The 25,597-nt window shown below is 40.9% G+C and overlaps 1 protein-coding gene across 1 annotated transcript in view; it reads right to left on the bottom strand.

Moving 5' to 3' along the window:
- Positions 1 to 1,782: 1,782 nt before the first annotated feature.
- Positions 1,783 to 25,597, bottom strand: part of LOC128705976 (golgin subfamily B member 1-like) — a 120,442-nt gene continuing 96,627 nt past the window's right edge. The window contains exons 8-10 of the mRNA XM_070093845.1: positions 13,877 to 13,931; positions 13,469 to 13,532; positions 1,783 to 3,715 (exon numbers count right to left, since the gene is read on the bottom strand). Of these exons, the coding sequence (XP_069949946.1) occupies positions 13,508 to 13,532; positions 13,877 to 13,931 (80 nt within the window). The 3' untranslated portion in view covers positions 1,783 to 3,715; positions 13,469 to 13,507. The remainder of the gene's footprint in view (positions 3,716 to 13,468; positions 13,533 to 13,876; positions 13,932 to 25,597) is intronic.

Raw genomic sequence — 25,597 nt, 5'->3', positions numbered from 1 at the left:
TCGGCGACACGGCTGCCGCTGGCGTTTCGGCGACACGGCTGCCGCTGGCGTTTCAGCGACACGGCTGCCGCTGGCGTTTCAGCGACACGGCTGCCGCTGGCGTTTCAGCGACACGGCTGCCGCTGGCGTTTCAGCGACACGGCTGCCGCTGGCGTTTCAGCGACACGGCTGCCGCTGGCGTTTCAGCGACACGGCTGCCGCTGGCATTTCAGCGAGACGGCTGCCGCTGGCGTTTCAGCGAGACAGCTGCCGCTGGCGTTTCAGCGAGACAGCTGCCGCTGGCGTTTCAGCGAGACAGCTGTCGCTGGCGTTTCAGCGAGACAGCTGTCGCTGGCGTTTCAGCGAGACAGCTGTCGCTGGCGTTTCAGCGAGACAGCTGTCGCTGGCGTTTCAGCGAGACAGCTGTCGCTGGCGTTTCAGCGAGACAGCTGTCGCTGGCGTTTCAACGAGACAGCTGTCGCTGGCGTTTCAACGAGACAGCTGTCGCTGGCGTTTCAACGAGACAGCTGTCGCTGGCGTTTCAACGAGACAGCTGTCGCTGGCGTTTCAACGAGACAGCTGCTACTGGCGTTTCAACGAGTGTCACAGTTGTCGCTGGCGTTTCAACGAGACAGCTGTCGCTGGAGTTTCAACAAGACAGCTGCTACTGGCGTTTCAACGAGTGTCACAGTTGTTGCTGGTGTTTCAACTTGCAAACAACAGAACACTGGATGGTAATGTTTCAAACATACTTGTACCACAGTTCAGAGATTGTAGGACATTAATTCCTTCCTCAGTGTCTTATGTAAAAATGGATGTTTATAATTTATGATTGCTAAGTTAGAAATCTCCAGTATACTCACACCAGGTAGTTTAGATAAAGCCATAATGACTGGTGAAGCACAAACCTGCTATCAACTAACACCTGACAACATCAACAGTGAAGACAGGACACCATCAACATATTCGTGCTCTTGTGGTTACAAACATGTAATCACACACAAAAAAAATATAGTTTAGCGAGTCTTGGTTTATAAACTGCATATATTAAGATGTCTGCAGTCTGTGCCCATTTCTATTGTAAAGTTTAGTAATTTCAGTTAACTAAATTAACAGCAGACTGTGTAAACTCTATATTTGCACATTATTATTAACAACCAAGTTGTCTATGGTGGCATTAGATATGTATCAACAGCTGGTGGGAGCAGTGTCACACTATTATGTTATCCTATATCTGCAGGATAGGGTACCTGTAAAATGTTTATGGGGGGAAACACCTGTGGCCTGGTCCTAGACCAGGCCTCCTGGAGGATCAAGGTCCGATTTAACCAGGTTGTTACTGCTGGTTACACGTAATCCAACATATAAACCACAGCCTGGTTGGTCAGGCACTGAATTGAAGGAGGGCACTGAAGTACTGGGCACTTCTGACACTTGCTGAGTTTTCTCTTAGTGTACCTATCATGTCCTATCTTTTAATGGAGGTACTTTGCACTGTCTATCAAGTCTCTTGCTGCCATGTGGAGTAATTTCAGTGTTTAAGCTTGGGACCAATCCCTCCAGAATTTCCCAAGTGTAAATTATTATGTACCCTTCTTGCCTACATTCCAAGGAATACAGTTGAAGGGACATCAAGCATTCACAGTGGTCCATATGGCTGACTTAGTGTATATGAGCAGTGAAGGTTCTCAAAGTTTTCCAGCTCAGTAATCTTGCTCTTATAACAATAATCTAATTAATATTGAGGTCCCATAATAAAATATATTAGTAAATATACTGGTATGGCAGTGACCCCCAGAATGATTAGGTCATAAAAATATTTATTTTACACATTTGTACAGAATGTGAGGTAACATCAAAGAATGTTGATGCAGCGCTGTACAGGCATACCTCCCTAAAGTGGCGGGTTAGGTTCCAGACCAACGCCACAAAGCCAATATTGCCTTAAGGCAAATCACAGCCTTATTTTTTTTCACTTGCCAGTGCATATAAAAGCCTTAAAACATGTTTACATCATCATTTATAAAGTGTGCAACAGTGCTATACCTAAAAAAAATATGCAAAAGTAAATATACTAATAAATAAAAGGTGAAAACCATCTTAAGAGCAAGGTAAGCACTAAAAATAATAAACATGAATATAACTGAAAAGCACAGTACATATTAGCAAAGCTCTCTAAAGTGAAGCACCTTGAAGCAAGGTACACCTGTACACATACCTGTCTCCCAATAACTTGTACACCTCATAACCACAATGCATGTTTAGTTAAGAGTTGGCAACAGTTTACATGGATATTTAGTGATAACTGATTCAATTTAAAAGCATATTTTCATTTATTATTATTATATGCATTATATTTATGCAAAGCACTGGACCCTTGGATATAAATGACGCACCATCAACAACACTGACAAAACATCGTGTGTTGCAATTTATTTTTTTTTTTATCAGGACAGCATTACATTCTGCAGAGAACTCTAGCAAGTAATGACTTGATAACGCTTTATATGGAACAAAATGTTGTGATGGTACAAATTTGTTCAACGAAATGAATCTTCTCTCTAAAACCTTGCAAGCCACTCAGAACAAGTGAGTCTAGGTTCTAGCCTCTCAGTGGGAACAAACACACCACCTAACTGTACTCTTCTTTCTGTGGAGAAATACTGTAGATATATATATATACAATTCTCAAAGTTTTAATATTATCCCAACAACCACAAGAGAACAGTATGACAATCTGTTCATTCTAGATAATGAGTTCAGAGAAAACTCACTCAGAAATGTTCAAGAAATATCACAGTATTTTATCCACAGTGGTATGTATTACCAACCATTCTGGAAAAATCATAATCAATGAGCACATATTACGTGTACTGGTTCAGATCTTTTCAACTGCCAAAACAAAATACAAGTGAAATACCGTACTGGTGACAAGTCTGAAGACGATGATATAAATTGCTGAACAAGCTACTGAGATAACAATTAAATCTCTATAGGGCTTCATCAAGTCATTATCTCAAAGTTTTACACTGAGTGAATCATCTTTTCAATAAGAGCGTGTTTTGTAACCTGAGCAAGAAACAATGACAGTAGTTATGAGAAATTAAGACAATGTGGAGCCAGATATATTTTACATTGTTGGTTGGTACCAGTCTCTGGTTATACACGGTCTGATGGTACCAGTCTCTGGTTATACACGGTCTGATGGTACCAGTCTCTGGTTATACACGGTCTGATGGTACCAGTCTCTGGTTATACACGGTCTGATGGTACCAGTCTCTGGTTATACACGGTCTGATGGTACCAGTCTCTGGTTATACACGGTCTGATGGTACCAGTCTCTGGTTATACACGGTCTGATGGTACCAGTCTCTGGTTATACTCGGTCTGATGGTACCAGTCTCTGGTTATACACAGTCTGATGGTACCAGTCTCTGGTTATACACAGTCTGATGGTACCAGTCTCTGGTTATACACAGTCTGATGGTACCAGTCTCTGGTTATACACGGTCTGATGGTATCAGTCTCTGGTTATACATGTTATGATGGTACCAGTGTCTGGTTATACATGTTCTGATGGTACCAGTCTCTGGTTATACATGTTCTGATGGTACCAGTCTCTGGTTATACATGTTCTGATGGTACCAGTCTCTGGTTATACATGTTCTGATGGTACCAGTCCTTGGTTCCCTATACACATCCAGACAGCACCAGTCTCTGCTCTGTCATACACATCCTGGAAAAAGAAACCTTGCTTTATTTCCTTATAGAAACATTGGTATGCTCAGTTTTAATCTCTGTTTAAACACATGATAAAAACAGATTAACAAAAGAGGAGAGAGAGCAGCCAAGCCATGAGTGTTGTACTACAGGTTGGCCATCACTAATCCGCCAATCAGTTATCCGATTCCATCAGTAATCCTGCACTAATTACTGCTAGCATAATTTTAAATTTCATCATTATACTGACTCAGAAATTGTGCAGATGGATGTAAATCCACAGCAACAAGCCAGTGAAGGAGAAAGCTGTGATGAAAATGAGGAAGATGTAGCAGAAAGTCTCTCTATTTATAGGTTAATTAAGTGTATTCAAACCTAACCACTCTGTAATCCAGCAAACTCATTAATCTGGCACACTACAGGCCCCAATGATGCCGGATTAGTGATGGCCGACCTGTACCATAGTTCTCAGCACCATGCTGTGCTGTCCTTGTACACTGTTATACTACCATAGTTCACATCATCTTTTACATCATTAGCTTATTAAACATGTTAGCCAAGAATAACTACATGTTAACAATGATGACTGAATGTCAAGTCAATATCCACAGTATGCCAGTTGAAAAGAGAATTCTACAAAGGAATGTGCAATACACAACTCCAATACATAGCAGAAAGAAACCTTTGATGTTTTGGTCCATACTGGACCAAAAAAGTCGTCTGCATCAGAATGACCTAGGGACAACGGTCCGATATGGACGTTTCGGTCCTAGGTCGGGAAATTGGGGTAAATTACCCCAAATGGAGTAAAAATGAAAATCTTGGGGGTAATAAAGACTCAAAAAGCATTTAAATAAAATTGCACAAAAATTATTAATAAACAAGGAAAATTATTAGTAATATGTTTTCAAACAAATTCTCCATGGGGAAGTGGAACAGAATTCCTCCTCCATAAGCCATGAGTGTCGTAAGAGTCTACTAAAATGCCGGGAGCAAAGGGCTAGTAACCCCTTCTGTAGACAGCATGTACTGTCTGCACAAACAGCCCATGCTGTCTGCCAGCTTAGTTCATATTTCATGCCACTAAAGTGCTGCCCTCTGGGCCTGTCCAGGTCTGTGGGAAGCTGGTCCCACACACTGACTCTCTCAGCGACCAGGCAGCAAGACACAAGGCGTACTAGTTGCTCTCTCTCGTGGGATGGCCCTCCCGGGCCATGGGCACAACACACAAGCCTGTGTACCCACCACAACTTTGCAATTAAAGTAAGAAGCCTCCGAAGACGTATCATTGAACCCTGCTACCATAATACCAATTAATCTTGGTTCACATTGGTGGGAAGCGGTGGTCGCAGCAGTTGTGTTTGCCCGGAGAGAGGAAGGAAGAGGGATGAAGTCATCTTCACTTTATCACCCTATACAAGAAGCATCCGTCTCTCAACGAGTTATCCTGATGTCATGTCTGCATGTTTGAGCATCTAGACACAGGTACGAGCAGGATCTAGCCGAAATTTGCCGAATTTCTTCGAGAATTGTAATTGGCGTCCCAGTGACCCCACGCAACAGCGTCCCATGCTGTTTCTCAAGTCACGTGTTCAGCATCACTTGTATGTTGCTGTTGTTGTTCAGCTCAGCACAGCTGTTTCAGCAAGCCAGAGGTGAGTTTCGTGGTGATTTCTGCGTCCAGTGAGAGTTTCTCCACGTGTTTGTAGGAGGGAGAGGAAGTGGCCATTTCCTCGCCTCGCCCATGCTCGCCCTACTCACTCCTCACCAGCCTACCACCACACTCCACCACTATGTACTCACTCCCTCTGCTGTGTTTTCTGCTGTTTTTCGTGTGAATTCATTGCCAGAGCTGTGTATCCGAGTGCCCGAGGCCACTCGAAGCTACGCGGATCAGCATGCCACATAGATCAGCAAGCCACGTGGATCGGCATGCCACGTAGATCAGCAAGCCATGTGGATCCCGACGCCATGTTGGGTGTGGGCGATGTCACATGGATCTACAAGCCAAGTGAGTTACCGAGCTAGATGTCCCAGGCCTCATGCTGTGGTCTGCTGCCCGCATCACATTGACGTCACCGACGATGCTGCCCGACTTCATGACGTCACGATGTCTGCCTGACGTCACCTCATGATGTCTGCTGCCGTCACCTCGAGATGTCTGCTGACGTCACAGTGCTGCTGACGTCACCTCACGACATCACGCCTGACATCACATGATGTCACATCGAGTGTTTCTAGTAATTATTTCAGTATTGTCGAGAAGATTGAGAGAAGATATATATCGTGTGTTAAATAATTCCTCTCAGTCAGTGTTCTCACATGTTAGTAGATAGCTTAGTGTCAGTTTTGTGCAGAAAAACATCATTTGTTAGTTTAAGCCATGTTGTACCGCATGTACCGCAGGTGTGTGTAGTTTCAGTGTGTCCAGTGAGGTCTGAGCCAGACCTGAGTAGCACCACTGTGCTAAGTCACCCGATGTGACCAGTGTATTTGACAGCTGATATCAGACAGCCCTGAGCCCGAGCCCCCTTGTACAGAAAGCTCTTATGCTCGTCGCTCATAGATGTTCTGCAGAATTGTACCTGCTACGATTCCCATCGAGATTTGTTTCACTTCACCTCCAGACCTTCAGAGTGCAGTTATATGTAGAGAAACAAGTCTGGGGATGCTTAGACTAACCTCTGCTGTAACTCCAACTGCCAAGAGAATGACACTCGTCAAGCCGCAGTTAGCCCTGTCGGCAGGCGCTGTGTCAGCCTCTTGTCACAAGCTTCAGTGAGCAGCCTGCACGAAGATGATGTCACTTTGACTGCTAGCTCGCTCACTGCAGTCTGGTGTATGATGTTACAACTCCCAGTCGTCTCTGCCACGACTCGCCAGCAGTGACAGCCCAGCGACAGTACCAGTTGAGAAGTGTCCTCCTGAGTCGCTTGCCAGAAGCCCTGCCCAGTTGCCTAGTTTTGTCGACGCCTCACTCGAGGGCACCAGCATGTCGTGCCCCAGGTTGAGTGAAAACCTGCAGCGACTCCTACGATGACTGCTTCACCGTTCCAGAGGAGACCATACCCTGTTACGTCACAGCTCAGCCGCAGCAATGTCTCCTGTGTTGCAGTACCTGTCCAGACGCAGGAAGGCATGCAGTGATGCCCTTCGACGCTCACTGCCTATGACCACGATGTTTAGCACACCCCACGTGTTTTTTTCTTCCCTCCCTGTAGGAAGTTTTTTTTTTAATGTCTATATGTATATACATGTTTTCATTTTGTGTTCTGTGCCCTGTTCCTACGAGAGAGACCGAGTTTCTTTTACCACCAGTATTGTCGCATCGGGACGACGCGAGGTAGGTGGCTGAGCGTATGTAGACAGCCTGTACTGTCTGCACAGACAGCCCATGCTGTCTGCCAGCTTAGTTCATATTTTGTGCCACTAAAGTGCTGCCCTCTGGGCCTGTCCAGGTCTGTGAGAAGCTGGTCCCACACTCTCTCACTCACACAGCGGCCTAGCAGGAAGACACAAGGCCTACTAGTAGCTCTCTCCTCTCATGGGATGCCCTCCCGGGCCATGGGCACAACACACAAGCCTGTGTACCCACCACTACTTTGCAAATAAAGTAAGAAGCCTCCAAAGACGTTTATCATTAACCACCCGCTTTCAGCTCTACCAAATAATCCTTTACTTCTCCTGTATACATTACTAAAGTTAAAAAGAGAAACTTGTTTTTCTTTTTGAGCCACCCTGCCTTGGTGGGATACAGCCGGTTTGTTGAAAGAAAAATGTTTTCAAACAAATAATGTTTAGTTTCTTAATAAAATAAAAAATCTAATTAGTAGGGCCATTTCTTAAGAACAATGCAGATCTGCCCTTTTTTTGGATGTCAGAAGTTGCAAAGGCTTTCAAAATTGCACATGAGAAAGCAATAAAAATACTACTGCCATTTGCAACTGTCTATCTTTACAAACAAGGATTTTCCACTCTCATTAACTTACAAACAAAGTACAGTGGACCCTTGTTTTTTGGAATTAATCTGTTCCAGAGAGTGTGACTAATGGCAAAATTGACAATTTGCAAAACCCTTTTTCCCATAAGAAATAATGTAAATCTAATTAATCTGTTCCAGACACCCAAAAGTATTAAAAGAAAATTTTTTTTACATGAAATATAGATGTACATACACAGAAAACAATGAGACATGAAGAATAAAACAATAACAACATGACACTTACCTTTATTGAAGATTCTTCTTAGTGTATGGAAGATGGGAAGAGGGGAGAGGATGGAGAAATTACTGTTTGGAAGGGGAATCCCCTTCCATGAAGACTAAGGGGGGTAATAGCCTCTGTCCATGAACTTCTTTATTTTCGTTCGATTTCTTTAATTTTTTTCCACGTAAAGAAGCACGTTTCAATAGTAATGTGACCAAGTTCCAATAAGATAGCTCAAAAAACAACTGAGAAAAAAATTATTTACTAATAATCATACATATTGAACAGTATTTTCGTAATGGGACTTGGAGAAGCTGTTTTGGCATTATCTATGCATAAAACAATGCTAAACTGTATTTCTGATGATTATCCAAACTGTAATTTATCCTTTCTTCATTCTTAAAAAAAAAATAAAGTTTGTATAGTTTTGACATTCAGCCAAATATCTGACTTTTGCCCTCACAAAAATAAAAAAACAAATTATGATATCTCAAAAAGGCAACCATTTGCTTGTAAAACAATCTTTCCTTTATGTTCTCTGTGAATTTCATTACATTCCTGCTATTATTAACGAAAATACTGGCTTATATATGTGAATAACTTACTTCAGAGATAATCCACGAAACAGCCGGACCACCGATTTTTTTTTAGAAAATAGCATTTTTCTCAGCATTACGAGTGTATATCATAGTTACCCCATGTTCGTTTTCTTTAATATAAGGACCCTGGAGGTGAAAGAAGGAGAATGGAAGCCCGTCCCTGACGATGGGAATCTTATATTCCCGAGGGAACGCTCTGGGAATATGCCATATATTATTCATTCTGGAGTATTTACCATATTTCTTTGTTATTTATATTGTTTATTATGTCTTATTAGATCAATTGTGATAGATAAATAAGCCGTAGAAGCTATAATAGCATTATATTGAAGCATATTCCCCGGCCACCCCGAGACTGGAATTTTCCACGACGTCAGCAAAATGGTACCAGAAGGTTCCTGGTTGGCTGTAAGTCTACATATAAGTCCCACCCACTGTATTATGATGCCAAATCGTCAATTATTATTTTAGAAAGAATAATACAATAAATACACGAAAAAAAAACGGAAAAAAAATGAAAATTGAAGACAGGTGAGCACACCTGCCGCGGGTGGTGACGTCACCCTAAGTGTTTTAAATGACCATAATTCCTTGTAGGAATGTCGCAGAACAATGATTCTGGTACAATTGTGTTGCCAGAGTTAAGCTATTTTTCTATAAGATTAACTCAATTTGTCAATTTTTCGACAAAATTTTTCATTCGCGTGAGCCCACAGTCTTTTCTGAAGTTACTTCCCTTCTTTGTTTGTTAATGCCACTAGGACCAGCTTGAGTCACTGCAAACCTGTGGCACTAAATATCTATCCAGAGAGCTCTGTTTCTGGCATTGTTATGGGACTATGGGATCCAACACACATTGATGTATATAAGTAACAGTTACTCTGGAATACCTAATTATATTGAACTAATGGGGGCAAGGCTGCTTAAATGTCATAAGGGCAGATCACTCTTATGGCTGTAAGGCAGCCGAGTCAAGCCTGTTTTTCTCAATATAATAGGTTATACTATAGACACACACACACAATTTAAATAAGAAGTTTATAAAGTTGTATTTCTTTTGTAAATGTAAAATAAGTGTGGTAAAATTGTGGTAACTAGAGAATTGTGCTTGGCAACAGTCTTTTGTTTTTTGGCGAGTGTGGGAGGAGCTTAGCTAGGCTCCTTCCTCTCCTCTCTCTCTTTGTTGACTTCTAGCTGGTAGGACCTGTGGGTCTTTCTTTCTATTTTTTGGGCATTGTGTGTGCCCCAGGGGTGAGTTTTTATAACTTAAGTTGTGGCCACCATACCCAGGGTGACTAAAGTGTGTCAAAACACTGGTTAGTCCAGAGATTAGTCAAGAAGAAAGAAGGGCAATTTGTCCAGATCCATCAAGTGGGCCGTCTTTGAAGAGCTGCTAAGGGGTGTGTAGGCTTATGTTTTGAATATGTGAGTGCTGTAATTGTATATTCTGTACATATCTATTTAAAATAGTTATATTTTTATAGTAGTATTTTAAATAACCTGTGAAGAGGGCTGGTGAAAGGATTTCAGAGACTGAGGATAACCAATCATGAATGTAAGTATTACCCTAGACATAAAAGGCCTTTATGTAAAAACTACCCCACACTAGAGCATGTAGTGAGAACCTTACTATCAAAGTAATAAGGGACAACAACATAACAGGCACCTCTTTAAAATTTCCCTAAAATGGGACAAGACATTGTCATTGTACACATTGCCGACACAGCTTGCAACAGCTTTGTTAGGATGATGTTCTTCCCCAAATCTTTCCATCCTACTCCACACTGCACAAATCACCATCACTACAACCCTCTACTACCATCACTACCACCCACTATCACCATCACAACCACTACCACCATCACAATCACTACCATCCTTTACCACCATCACAACCATTACCACCCTCTACCACTACCACCACCACTTTCGTATTTTTCTACAATCAATCTTTAGTTCTATTGTGTTTGTCACCTTTACCAAAGGACTGGCACTAGCTTTCTTTGGGCCCAAGGTGGCTTATTTAGCAGTTGCAAGCACTTAAAAGAATGGAATATTACGAAATGTATCGTATGAACGCGTGGGATCATGCTCACTCACTGATAAACAATGGTACACAGACTCTGAATGGCATGTGGGGCTGCTCGTACGCGTCTGAGACAAACAACGATTCGTGAGTCAATATTTTGATGAAAAAATGTTAGGATTTGTGAAACTTACAAATTTCGATGATTATGAAAAACAAGGGTCCACTGTACAGAAATTGATTAAACACTTGAAGACAGTATCTAAATTACTCTGACATCAAAATGCCCTAATTATGATGATGTATCAAAAAGTAAACATCGTTTCTCCAAAAGCTTAAGTGAAATGTTTTCAAATTCTTTAGTTACCTAATGAGATTTTTATTACATTTGTCCGTTACTAATTTTTTTTCATGCAATTTTTTTTTCATTTTATTTTGTTAATTTTGTGTTTTATTTTTAGTTGCTTTATTGCATATATGTACCTTTCAACTTATTTGACTGTATTCTCCATACAAAAGGATTTAATAAACCATTTTGAATTTGAATGTTCCTCGTGTTTTCTGGATTCTGTGGACTTTCAAGTCTACTGGGGAATTTCTCTGTACACAAATTTATTTCCGGGTAATACCCAAAAAAAGTCCACCAACCTCTGCACTAGTCTCAAGTTAATGGACCAAGCTGGACCGAGACATTGGCCTAAGTTTCATTCTTGTGTGTGCGGCGTATTTGTGCATTGATAAGATATGTGAAACAATCAAGTTTCTTTATTCTGAAACATTTTGCTGACACAGTAGGCTTCTTCAGCTGAATACAGAGGCAACAACTGAAGCAGTAGAGATGTATAAAGACGATGCAATCAGTCATGGTATTGTGCTAAAACATGCAACAAAAGGTAAGAAAACTGAGTTTACTTCCCTGAAGGAACACTATTGTATTGCTGTAGTACTGCTGCTCTAAAACTGTGCTCTAGAGAGCCACTATGAACCTGATCTAAGAGCACATTTATGGTGGAGATGAGTTCCATCACAACAAATACAATAACCAACACTACCACCACTGCAATCACCAGTTAGGTGGGACCAGGAGCTGTGACTAGGTCCCCCTGCAAATACAGCTAGGCAAGCATAAGTACAACTGAGTACAATTAGGCAAGTCCAACTGAGTACAAGGTAATTATATCAGTACAAAGTGAATACACCATGTACTGATATAGACGTAGAACTATGTCACTGAGGTCAGGGTTCCTGAGGTAGTTCTGTCATGAGCTCAGCTCCCACACACAAGCTGTCAGTGGTAAATTTTTGCCTAGATATGAGACAATGGGTCTGTGGCGAGTGTGCACCACATACAGCCTCTCCTCACTTAGCGACGTACTCGTTTACTGACGTCTTGGACTTATGACGAGCTCTCTGACTAGTATTCATACCTAAATAATGTATACTAGAGCTGATTTCCTCTATTCTGTTTATTTCAATATACAATACACTACTGTATAAACATTTAAAAATATACCAGAAATGTTATAAATGGTGCAAATGTGACATTAAAACAATATCAAAGATGGTCAACACAAACTCACTACCATTATAGTATGCTCCTCACTTAGCGGCAAATTCGTTTAACCCTTAAACGGTCCAAACAGATCGACATTCAAATTCGTAGTGCTACAAAAGTAGATCTACTTTTTTTTTTACAAATTTTCAAATATAACAAAAAAAAAAAAATGTAGATGAAAGTTTTTTTATACGTTTTCACATGTAAAACAAAAAAAAAAAAGATCTACATTTTTTACATACTTTCTGATGTTGAAAAAACGTATATATACGTTTGGACCATTTAAGGGTTAATGATGTGGTCTCAGGATTGGAACTCCGTCAATAAGTTGGGAGAGGCTGTATAAAAAAATGAATCCTGTCCCTGCATGGTGCCAAATTAACAACTCCTGTGCACTTTATAGGGTAGTTTTGATAATTGAATGGGCTGTTTCTTGTGCTCAATCAATAAAAGGGAAAGAATACTAGTGAAAGAGCTAAGAATGTGGTCGAACTGAGCAATGGAACTGAATTATAATAGGACTCAAAGTTGCCAGAATCTTTCTTTCTTCTTCTTTCAACACACCGGCCGTATCCCACCGAGGCGGGGTGGCTCAAAAGGAAAAACGAAAGTTTCTCCTTTTACATTTAGTAATATATACAGGAGAAGAGGTTACTAGCTCCTTGCTCCCGGCATTTTAGTCGCCTCTTACAACACGCATGGCTTATGGAGGAAGAATTCTGTTCCACTTCCCCATGGAGGTAAGAGGAAATAAACAAGAACAAGAACTAGAAAGAAAATAAAAGAAAACCCAAAGGGGTGTGTATATATATGCTTTTACATGTATGTGTAGTGTGACCTAAGTGTAAGTAGAAGTAGCAAGACATACCTGAAATCTTGCATGTGTATGAGACAGATAAAAAAAGACACCAGCAATCTTACCATCGTGTAAAACAATTACAGGCTTCAGTTTTACACTCACTTGGCAGGACGGTAGTACCTCCCTGGGCGGTTGCTGTCTACCAACCTACTACCTAGAAGTTGCCAGAATCACCAACACAAATTGCACCCAGACTGCTAATTTTGTACCCGAATAATTCTGTAAATTTTCCATTAAATTCTGTATTTTTGGAGCGTGTAATTACCTTCAGGAAAAAAACTCTCTACTTTTAATTTTGGGGTGAGGACAAAGGGCCTTACAAAGTGAGTACAACTAGGTGACTTACAAGGTGAGCACAACTAGGTAACAGTGAATACAACTAGGTGAGGAACAAGGTAAGTACAAGTGAGGAACAAGGTGAGTATAGGCAAGTACTAGGTGGGTATAACAAGTACAACTGAGCACATCTAGTTGAATTCACCTAAATGAGTACAACTAGGGGAGTACATATCGAAATTGACTTACAGAGTAGTAGTAAGTGGAGAAGAGAGGCAGCAGATCAGGTCACACATGCAACACTCGAGGTGTACTGAAAAAAACACACTATAAGTAGTATACTGAAACAAAATTCATTAACAAATACACTGATAACTCACTCACTCACTCATGCATGCTCACATGCGTGCAAGCACACACACCAAAGAGGCAGGGCCGGCAGGTATGACTTGACCCTTGCAACCACAAATAGGTGATTATGTACATACGCGCATACACACGCACGCACGCATGCACGCGCGCGCATACACACGCACGCACGCATGCACGCGCGCGCACACACACACACACACACACACACACACACACACACACACACAGTATAACAATTATGAACACAAAATTCATTAATTAAAAGTTGTTGTGTGAGTAGCTTACCTCTTGCCCAAGATCCAGTCTATGAGTGTAGTGGAGGTGCCCTGAGCCTCTCGAGCTGTGGAACAATGTACCATCATGTTAATCACATCCAGAATTACACCATGTACACATTTATTATTCATTAAATAACCCTCACTTGAGAGATGAACCTCATAATGATGGTACGGCCCATCCTGAACCACTGTCAAGTTGGTACTAAGTTGTGACAGCTTGCTTGTACCTGGACCACTGTCAAGTTAGTACTAAGCTGTGATAACTTGACCCAGCATGCTGGTTCAGGTGTAAGGTCATATATGAGGTGATATCTCAGCCATACAAGTCTTCTGCTGTTCTATAATTTTTACAGCTCCTTGATACTGTGAAAAATCATGAAAGCACTTGAAAATTCACTAATTTTTCACGGTAGTTATTTTGCATATTGTGATCACTACCTGTTTATGGTGATCTTACTGCACAAGATATATTTACCTAATACAACATTTGTATTAATGTCATTCTTTGTAGGAATTACAAGAGTAATATTTATGATACTGGTGTTAGGTTGTGTGCAAGATCTATAGTACACTACTTTATTTTTGCATACATGTGCTTTATTTTGCTGAGGGGAAACAAGGACATGACAATTATCATAATCAAAGAAAGCCCTAAACTGACAAGGGCTGGAGCTATAAACAGCTAGTTGGAGAGGGGATCAGAGGGGAGGGGAGAAAAGGGCTGGATGGGATGCTAAGGGCTGTGTCAAAGTTCGTACGATAAAGCGGTTGCTGACAAAGTCAAAAAGTGATAGTAAGTCAAAGGCAGGGCTGTCTGCGAGAAGGGAAGATAAGGTAAGAGTGGTAAGTAAAGTGGCGGTGTTGGAGGTAAATCCTGCAAGCTCGCTGGTAAACTGGGCAACTGACAAGAAAGTGAAAAACCAATATAGAGATCCGACAAACCTCACAGAGGAATAGGGCATCGTTCCATGAGATACCCATGGGTAAGGCGCTTATGGCCAATGCGGATCCGGGAGAGCACAGTCTCCTAAGAATGGCAACAGTAGTAAGAAGATGGCCACAAACCTAAAAGAAGTTTAATAGAGTGCAATTTGTTATAGTACATGCCCAACCACTGTTGTTGCCAACGGCTACGAAGACGGGCCGAGGTGACTGGAAAATAATCTCTGATCGAAATACCTCTACCTCCATAGGAAAGCTTTCGCATACAGTAGTGGGGGAGAACAGACAGGAACCGTCAGAGCTTCCCAAGGGGGAAGGGAAAAGGCAGATGATAAATGAACATACAAGGGAGGCAACTGGAGAGAAGACCAGAGTGAGTGAAGACAAAGAGAAAATGGTTGGAGTAGGCAGGGGCACTGAACAAACAACAGGCTTCTACTAACGTCTGAGGCCAACCTATACATAAAAGAAACACGGAGATCATGAGTGAGGGCAAAATAACAAAGACAATGAGCATCACGACGATCAGCTAAGGTAGGAACATTTGCCTCTGCATAGAGGCTTTCAACAGGGGATGAACGAAAGGCACCACGGCATAAACGGAGACCTTGACGATGAAGGGGATCTAACTTAGAAAGAGTTGTAGGAGAAGTCGCCATAATCCAGCTTGGACAAGACTAGGGTGGAATGCAAACAGAGGAGAGTTTGGCAATCTGCTCCCCATGAATGATGAGCGAGAATTTTAAGGAGATTCAGCCGACCATGGCAAGTTACCTTCAAAGAAGAAATGTGAGGTTTCCATGTCAACCTGCGATCAAAGAGAAGGCCAAGAAACTTGACAGTATCACATTCTGGAATACATGAGCCATGTAAATACAATGGAATATCTGGGATAAGAGGATGTCTAGTGAAGGTAATGAAACAGGTTTTTGTACTAGAAAATTTAAAGCCATGAGAAGTGGTCCAAAGGGAAACTGTCAATCACATCCTGAAAGGAGGCTGCTACCAGGTAACAATCAGTGCCTGAGTAAGCTGTAGAGAAGTCATCCACATAGTGATGACCACATTCAGCCTCTCCTCACTTACCGGTGTACAGACATCACAGAGTTACGACTGACTCTGTGACGAGTTATTGTATACTGTACGAGAACTTGGGTTATAAACAGGCAGCACAGCGTCTCAGCGTCAAGCATCTTAATCTCTTTCCTACAGCCACTCTGTACACTAGCTTTCAGTCTCCAAGACTACACATTGTACAAATTTCCTGTTGTTTTTTCCTTTTCTAAGAGGAAAAACAAGAGGAAAATGGAAGTACAAAGGAAGTTCATTGTAAAGGGGTTAGTGATGCGTCTCAGCATCAAGCAGTCTCCAAGACTTTATTGTGCATCCCTTAGTAGAAGATAGAGCTAGAAGTGCAGCAGCACTTGGAAGAGGAAAAACAAGAAGAAAATGGAAGTACAAAAGAAGTTCACAGTTAAGCGGTTAGCTGGTGTGTTCGTGTGTGTGTTTACATTCTCGGTGTATCTCCAGTCAAGTGATAAGAGTGTAAAGTTGTAACAGAGTAAGCAAGTAAAGTTAAATTCGAAGTAAGTGATAGGTAAAAAAAACAACGAGGAGTAACTCTCAAATGTTGTTTGGATGTGTATAAGGACCACTGAACCTTGCATACACACGCCCTGCTATCTTCCACCATCCTAAACCTCTGCATAACATCTCCATCCAAACTAACGTTAGACACAAACTAACATCTCTCTAGGTGGAAATTGTAAATGTAAAAGTGTTAAGTACCTTCGATCCAAAATATAAGTGTAAATATAAAAGGATTTTAAGAATGGAGAACAAGTCCACTCTTAGAATTTTTTTGGGGAGGTTATCCCAGTTACTTTACCATATGCTGCTATGTATGATAATCTATGTATGTAACTGTATTTGTGTCATACCTGAATAGAATTTACTTGTTTATAAATTATGATACAAATGTTCTTTATTTATAAAATTACGTACATTGTTTAAGTGTAGATAGGTGGTTGGTTATAGGGTATCCTGCCTGCTGAACATGACACACAAGTCCAAAACCTATTGGAGAAGTAACTGCCTTTGCTACACAGCATCACAAGTGGTACTACTCCTAAAGCAATGCTAAAAAGTTCTACTCAGTGCACTAGCTACAACATGAGGTTACCTTAAGCCCTTTAGGGTCGACAGGCCCCTCTCCAGAAGCCCTACCGTTCTCAGGGTTCATTGGAAATTTCAAAAAAAAAGTTATTTTTCATTGCATGAAAAAATAGAGGTATTTTTCTAAACATTATAGGCCCCTAAACAAAAAATTTTAGTAAATCAATACTTGCCGAGGATATGGAGGTGTGAGGTTGCCAGGCTTGAACAACATGATTGGTAATCGTGACTCTACCGTCACCGGTATTTTCTATTTACTTTTTATGTACTATTTTCCAATTTTTTCAATTTTTCTTTTTCTGAGTAACTTTTATGGCCTCTGAGGCCAACATGATCAGTATTTTGTAAGTTATTTCCCTTTTTTCAATACTACACAATAAAAGGCGTAAACACTGTTGTCTCATTATTTTGTTTACAGAGAAATATTTACAGAAACCAAACAATATGAAATGTTTGTTTTATTACACTACTCTATATTTTATATACACATATACAGTCTCAGGACATGTTTCTAAGTTCTGCAACCTGTGGAACTCTTTGAAACATGGTGTCATACACAGTGGAGTTTTGCACTCCTCACATAAGCGAGTGTCTCTGCGTTAGTCGATGGGCGTGTATGTGAATAGGCGTAACGCTGCTTCACAGGACCTTTTTCTTCAAAGCAAGTAGCTTGAGGCAGTTTTACCAGGAAGTGATCACCATGCTAGCTGGGCAGGCAGGTAGTTGTTGATGTGGTTAGGGCGGTCAATTAATTGGGCGCGGTGCATTTCCATTGAGTGCTTGAATACTGTTTGTCTGAGTGACAGATAAACAGAATTCGCCGTTACTGTAGGTTTGTTTCTGAGTGCTCATCTTCTTATACATATTATAAGCGTTGAGCATGGAAATGTCAGAAGATGGAAAAACAGTTTGATGATGCCACTTAATAACTCTTGCAGAACACAATCAACTGAAAGCCCAATCTGCATGTCACATTTGTCCACTGAAGCGCATGTTGAAGGTGTTAATCAATCACAACTGCAGGTTTTAAGAATGGGTTCATTTCTCTCTCTATGCTGCCTGACCACCCTGTCTGCCATTTTCATTAGGGTGAATTGATTGACCAACAGTGTGACATCTCGTTTGTCCATTGCAGAATGCCATGATGTCATTGGCGAATAAGCGCCTGCCCCACCTCACACCTCTCGGAGTGCCAGCATCAAACCTGGGCATATGTTTTGATTTGCACGCGCCTTGTGCCACACACATCTGTCATGTTCACCCTCACTTAAAAAAATCACTGGTAGTGAGGGCTTGTGCCTTGCCAGTTGTCTGTATTATAATATATGCCCCATTGCAAGGTATGGATTTCTATCGTTGTTGAACCACATCACCTGAAGATGCCCAATAACCTTCTGGTATTTTGCCAATGTGTGAACTTCCAGTGTACACAATAATATCTAATACCAATTACCACTACTTGCTAAATCACAAAGCACCTAAACAACTTTGTACCAGTGTTTCCTTCTTGCATTGGTCATGTACTGTGAAAAGAAGAGTGTTGCCTTTGAACAAGAATCAAAGACTTGCAAGTCAATTACAAGCTTAAAACCTGCAAGGGATAAAAATAGTACTGAATTTCTGTTTCCAGATACAAGAAACACATTCCCTAATCTTGTATAACCCTGTCAGTTCTGTCAGGGCCTGGATTTTATCTGAGGAAGAGATGGAAGCATACGTAACTTTATTGCTTCGATCGATTCCTGGCGTTCTATGCATGAAACCTGGAATTGTTTGCAATCAAGGGTCTGTTGATAGATATAGTTTCATGCTTTGTGCTTATACACATATGGCATAAAGCATTGTTGTAACCTGAAAAGATACATCTCAATCCACAGTTTGCCCTCCTTCCATTAAGTTGTAGGGCGATGATTTTGGTGAAAGTAAGTTGTTGTTTTGCCATGAATTTATTACCTCGTGAGTAATGTGTTTGCTTTCCGTGTCAATGCTTTTCATCAGTGGTTAAGGTCAAAGAAATTAACTGAAAAGTATTTCCAGTTCAGTGGCATTGTTCCCAAGTGCACAAGATAGGCGTATTGACTGGCTGCCATCAAAGCTGGTCAGGGATTTCAGGAACAAAATTGACAGCTTCCTGCCAATCCCAGGTGCTGGTCTGCTGGGTGGAGTGCTGGACAATGACAGGTGGTTGTGGTTGGTAGGAGGCTGGTGTGGTGGGAAGTGGGGATGGTGGCCTTTGTTGTTCCTAGATCAGCTGAGGAGCAGGCGGTGGGTGTTCAACTTAGCGTCAGGGTCAGGCAGCATGGCCCCACTGCTGGTGCCTCACCGCCCGGCTTCCCACTACCACCGCGCCCATTTCCATCCAATTACCCAATTTGTAGTCATCTTCGTCCATTTTCCACTGTCTGTTCCATTGTTGCAGCCAGGATGCTGCCTGAGATACCTCCTTTCCCTTACCGGTATAACCATGCGGCTTTTCACTTCCTGGCGTGTATGTCTGTCATTAATATACTGGCCGCTTCACTGGGAATAATTGCACTTGCACTTCTCTCACTGGACTGGAAGTAGAATTTGAGCTTGTAGTTATGTCCACTATCACTCTCATGACCCTTGTGCCCTGCCATCTTGAGTCTCAGGGATTTGGGAAAAATAAGTTTCCTCTTGGGTTCTGGAAGAACTGTGGGCGTGGTTTCACGAACTGTACCCAAGTGTGGCCAAGAAGGCTGGAAGGCTGAGATTGCGTCTGGAGTTTTCTTCTTCTATTGCCACCGATATTATGGTCATTAGTTTTGTGGTCAAAACCCTCACTAAAACCCACAGAAACTCATCTTCAACTGGCACTTCCAAGGACATAATAGATATCTACCCTCTACCAGGATACACAGCAATCCACAACTGCAGACCATACCAAGTTGAGGGTGGTATTGCAATCTATTAATCTAACCAATTATCTTGTATTAGCACCAATTTCTTTAGTGATGAATATGGAGAATACATTTTTGCTAATTTTACTGTAAAAAACCTTAAGACACCTTTAACAATCGGTGCCATTTACCGGATACCCCACACAAACATCCCAAACTTCAGTGAGAAATTAAAGGCACTAATAACAGACAGACAAATGAATAAGCACCACCTTCTCTTAGCTGGAGACTTCAACATCAACCTTGGCCTACTAAATGATCAGCCTGTAACTGATTTCATCAACAATATGAACAACACACTTCTCATACCAACAATAACTAAACCAACCAGGCTCACTGAAACAAGTGCAACTATAATAGACCACATATGGACCAATATACTAGCCCCCCTTAAATCAGGGATAATCACAGATAGCGCTACAGACCACTACCCTACCTTCCTCTTGACAAACATTAGTAAACCACCACTTGAATGCAACAAAGTCTCATTTAGACTCCATGATGAGGTCTCAATAAGGAAGATCACAGCTGATCTAGAGACTGTTGACTGGCCTACAGAATTCTCCAAGGCCAATGGTATTGATGACTGGACAGACATTTTTCTTAAACTACTTAGACTATACAACAAACATTGTCCTATAAAAACGAAACAGATCACAAATGGCTTGGTTGCCCATGGCTAACCAGCACCATTCTGAAATCCATTGATAAGAAACACCAATATGAAAAGCAATATAGACAGGGCTTAATACACAACGATATTCTTAAACACTATTCATCACTCCTCACCAAAGTAATAAAGCCAAACAACTATACTACTCCAGTAGATTCACTGACACAAGAGGAGATATAAAAAAGACCTGGAAAACATTCTCAGATTCTAGGGACTCACAAACTGAAAAAAAAACAAGAATATTGTCCTAACTAAACCTAATGAAACACCACTGACACAGCTAACAAGATAAACTACTACTTCTCAACCATAGGTTCTAATCTCGCCAATAAAATCCCACGTACCAATGCCCATGCCGGGGACTACCTAGATGGGAATTTCCCAAATTCCTTCTATCTTGCTCCTACTGAGCCCACGGAAGTCACCGAGATTATAAAGTCACTTAAAAATAACTCGGGGAATCTGTCTCATGTCCCACCATTACTGTACAAGCGAGCGGCCCATGTCCTTTCGCATGCTATTTCATTACTTTTTAACAAGTCAATAGAGACTAGCACCTTCCCGAAACTACTCAAGATGGCAAGGGTTACACCAATACATAAAGGTGGTGACCCTACAGACAAACAACTATAGGCCAATATCTAACTTACCATTGCTATCCAAAATCTTTGAGAAACTCGTGCACAGGAGACTGTATTCATTTATAACGGCACAAAACATACTCAACCCCTGCCAATTTGGATTCAGGAAAAATAAAAGCACTAACGATGCAATCATAAAAATGCTAGATCTGCTTTACACAGCATTGGAAAATAAGGAATATCCACTAGGAATTTTTATTGACCTAAGAAAAGCTTTTGACACAGACCACAGCATCCTACTCCACAAACTTGACCATTATGGTATAAGAGGCCATGCGCTTGCATATTTCAAATCTTACCTTACTAATAGGTATCAGTATGTCACCATTAAAGACACAGCATCAACAACACAGCCACTTGATACTGGAGTTCCACAGGGAAGTGTCCTTGGTCCCCTGCTCTTCCTCATATACATCAATGATCTTCCAAACGTATCTCGACACCTGAACCCCATTCTCTTTGCTGACGACACGACTTATGTCATCTCTCACCCTAATCTTGCCACCCTCAACACCATTGTTAATGAGGAGCTGATCAAAATATCGATTTGGATGACAGCCAATAAACTTACGCTTAACGTTGACAAAACCTATTACATTATGTTTGGTAGCAGAGCAGGAGATGCGCAAATTAACATTAAGATCGACAACACTAATTGCCAGGCATAATCAGGGCAAATTCCTAGGCCTATACCTCGACAACAACCTGAACTTCAGCACCCATATCCAACACATAACCAAAAAAGTATCCAAAACGGTTGGGATCCTCTCCAAGATACGATACTACGTGCCGCAAACTGCCCTTCTCACACTATACCATTCACTTATACTATATCCATACCTCACCTATGCTATCTGTGCTTGGGGTTCAACTGCAGCAACACACCTAAAGCCAATAATAACCCAACAAAAAGCCACAGTAAGAATAATCACTAAATCCCATCCCTGGCAACACACCCCCCCACTCTTCATAGATCTAAACTTACTCCCTGTTCAGTACATCCACACTTACTACTGTGCAATCTACATCTACAGGACCTTAAATTCCAATATTAACCTTGACCTAAAATGCTTTCTTGATAGTTGTGACAGAACCCACAGGCACAACACCAGACAAAAACATCTCTATGACATTCCCCGTGTCCGACTAAACCTTTACAAAAATTCAATGTATGTCAAAGGCCCTAAAATCTGGAACACCCTACCTGAAAATTCCAAAACTGCAGACACATTCATCACCTTCAAAACTACCATCAGAAAACATCTTATCTCCCTGATACACCCTGTCAACTAATAATACGAATACCACCTGGTGGTTCACACTTACACTCACTCACCCATTTGACCATAAACAGAAATATCAATCTCAATCTCAAAATAATGAATCTTAACTAGTCATAAGTTGGCCTGTGATACTCCAATACTGAAACTATGTATTGTGCCAAAACAAAAGCATTCACATTGCTAAACTCACAACTAGTATTTAGTCACTTAGCCATAATACCAACTTACCTCATAATTTTGTAATATTTTAAACTTAAGATTTAATATAAGTCTGCCCGAAATGCCCAGCCATGCTAGGTGTTCTAGTGGTACACTCTGTAATTATTATTTTACTACATGTAAACCACACAATAACCAAATTCTGTAAACTCAGCATTGTAATCCTTATAGAGAATAAACTTTGAATTGAATTGAATTGAACATGGCTTCTCTCAGTGGCGGCTCTTAAACCCAATAACACACCATTTACTCCTCTCATACATTATGACATATTTTATTCATTCTAGAGTATATATCATGTTTCTATGTTATTAATATTGTTTATAATGTCATATTTATCTATCACAATTCATCTAATAAGCCGTAGAGATATTAGTGTCATATTGAAGCATAATAAACTCACCTTCCTCTTGCCTCCTACCTACCTCCTACACCAACAAGAATCAATAAAGGTTAAGAGTGATGTTAAATGTTCATTTATCAATTTTATTAGTGCTTTATATTTATTTGTCATTGTTTTCTGTAAGTAAATCTATATTTAACCCTTACAGGGTTTCAGATGTACTAGTACGGCTTACGCACCAGCGCTCTCAAATCTAGTGAGAGAAAGCTGGTAGGCCTACATATGAAAGAATCGGTCTATGTGGTCAGTGTGTGCAGTATAAAAAAAAAGTCCTGCAGCACACAGTGCGTAATGAGAAAAAAAAAAAACTTTGACAGTGTTTTTGGATTAAAACAGTGACTTTGCACTGTATTTTCGTATGGTATTTATTGTTGTATTCTAGTTTTTCTGGTCTCATTTTATAGAATGGAAGACATACTACAGAAATTGAGATGATATTGACTGGTTTTACAATAAAAAGTACCTTGAAATTCAGCTCAAAGTAGCAGAAATCATCGATTTTTACCAAAGTTCAAAAGTAAACAAATCATGCTACGCGTCCAATACATCTCAACTGGCGAGTCTAATATTCTTTCACAAGTGCGCTAATATTATTTATACCATTTCTACACTAATGCAGTAGTCTGCATAACAGTAAATCTTCTATTTTTGTGTGAATAAAAATTCAAAGAGGAAAGCAAAACCATACCCCCGGCCGCGATTGAACCCGCGGTCATAGAGTCTCAAAACTCCAGCCCGTCGCGTTAGCGACGGGCTGGAGTTTTGAGACTATGACCGCGGGTTCAATCCCGGCCGGGGGTATGGTTTGTTTGCAATCGTGTCATTACGATTTCTTGAGTCAGGAAAGCAAAAGAAATGTAAGAACAGAGGAAATGTTATTTTAGTGCCAGGAATGTCTTTCTTGTTCATTCTGGACCCTATTCGGAAATTGGCATCCTTTGAAATTTGTGTGAAATTGGCAAAATTGCTAAATTCTGACCATATGTAAAGTAAAAGGACACAAGGGCAACTAATGTGACATTTTATTGTGGCAACGTTTAGCTCTCCAGGAGCTTTATCAAGCTTGATAAAGCTCCTGGAGAGTGAAACGTTGCCACAATAAAATGTCACATTAATTGCACTTGTGTCCTTTTACTTTACATATTGTTGGTAATTCTACTAACTTTATTACAAATTCTGACCACTTTAGTGGATAGATGAAATCGGTAAATGGGTGGTTTCTTGTACTCATTCGATAGAAAAAATGGAGTTCTAGTGAAATAGTTATGTTTGTCAACTAGTACACTGGAATTGGCCGAAAACAGGGCTCAAAGTGGGCAAAATCGTCGATGCGTAAACATCGGCGACACCGCTAACTTCGTGAGAGCATAATTCCACACGTTTTCCATCAAATTTCATACTTTTGGTGTCATTATGATCGGGAAAAGATTCTCTATCTTTTCATAAGAATTTTTTTTTTTTTTTTAAATTTGGCGACCCTGAGAACAAGTCTCGAAGAGAGCCTGGCGACCCTGAAAGGGTTAATCTTTAAAAAAATTATTTTTTTGTCAATACTTTTGGCTGTCTGAAATGGATTAATTGGGTTTCCATTATTTCTTATGGGGAAAACAGATTCGCCAATCGTGAACTTCGCTAGTCGGCAGACTCTCTGGAACAGATTAATCACGAAACTCGGGGGTCCACTGTAATCGGTTTCCCTGAATCACTTCACTAAATATTACCCTGCTCACACTCCAACAGCCCGTCAGGTCCCAAATACCATTCGTCTCCATTCACTCCCATCTAACACACTCACACATGTTTGCTGGAAGTCCAAAACCCCTTGCACACAAAACCTCCTTTACCCCCTCCCTCCAACCTTGGAGGACAACCCCTTCCTTCCTTCCCCTACAGATTTATACGCTCTCCACGTCATTCTACTTTGATCCATTCTCTCTAAATTACCAAACCACCTCAACAACCCCTCTTCAGCCCTCTGACTAATACTTCTATTAACTCCACACCTTCTCCTAATTTCTACACTCCGGAGTCTCTGCATAATATTTACACCACACATTGCCCGTAGACAGGACATCTCCACTGCCTCCAAGCGCTTCCTCACTGCAGGATTTACCACCCAAGCTTCACACCCATATAAGAGTGTTGGTACCACTACACTTTTATACATTCCCTTCTTTGCCTCCATAGATAATGTTTTTCATCTCCACATATACCTCAATGCACCACTCACCTTTCTTCCTTCATTAGTTCTATGATTAACCTCATTATTCATGCATCCATCTGCTGACACATCAACTCCCAAGTACCTGAAAACATTCACTTCCATATTCCTCCTCTCCAATTTGATATCCAATTTTTCTTTATCTAAATCATTTGATACCCTCATCACCTTACTCTTTTCTATGTTCACTTTCATTTTTCTACCTTTACACACACTCCCAAACCCGTCCACTAACCTTTGCAACTTTTCT

Source organism: Cherax quadricarinatus, chromosome 43 (genome assembly GCF_038502225.1).
Source record: "Cherax quadricarinatus isolate ZL_2023a chromosome 43, ASM3850222v1, whole genome shotgun sequence".
NCBI lineage: Eukaryota > Metazoa > Arthropoda > Malacostraca > Decapoda > Parastacidae > Cherax > Cherax quadricarinatus.
Note: the sequence above shows the minus strand (reverse complement) of the source record. Positions and strands in the feature narration are given on the sequence as shown.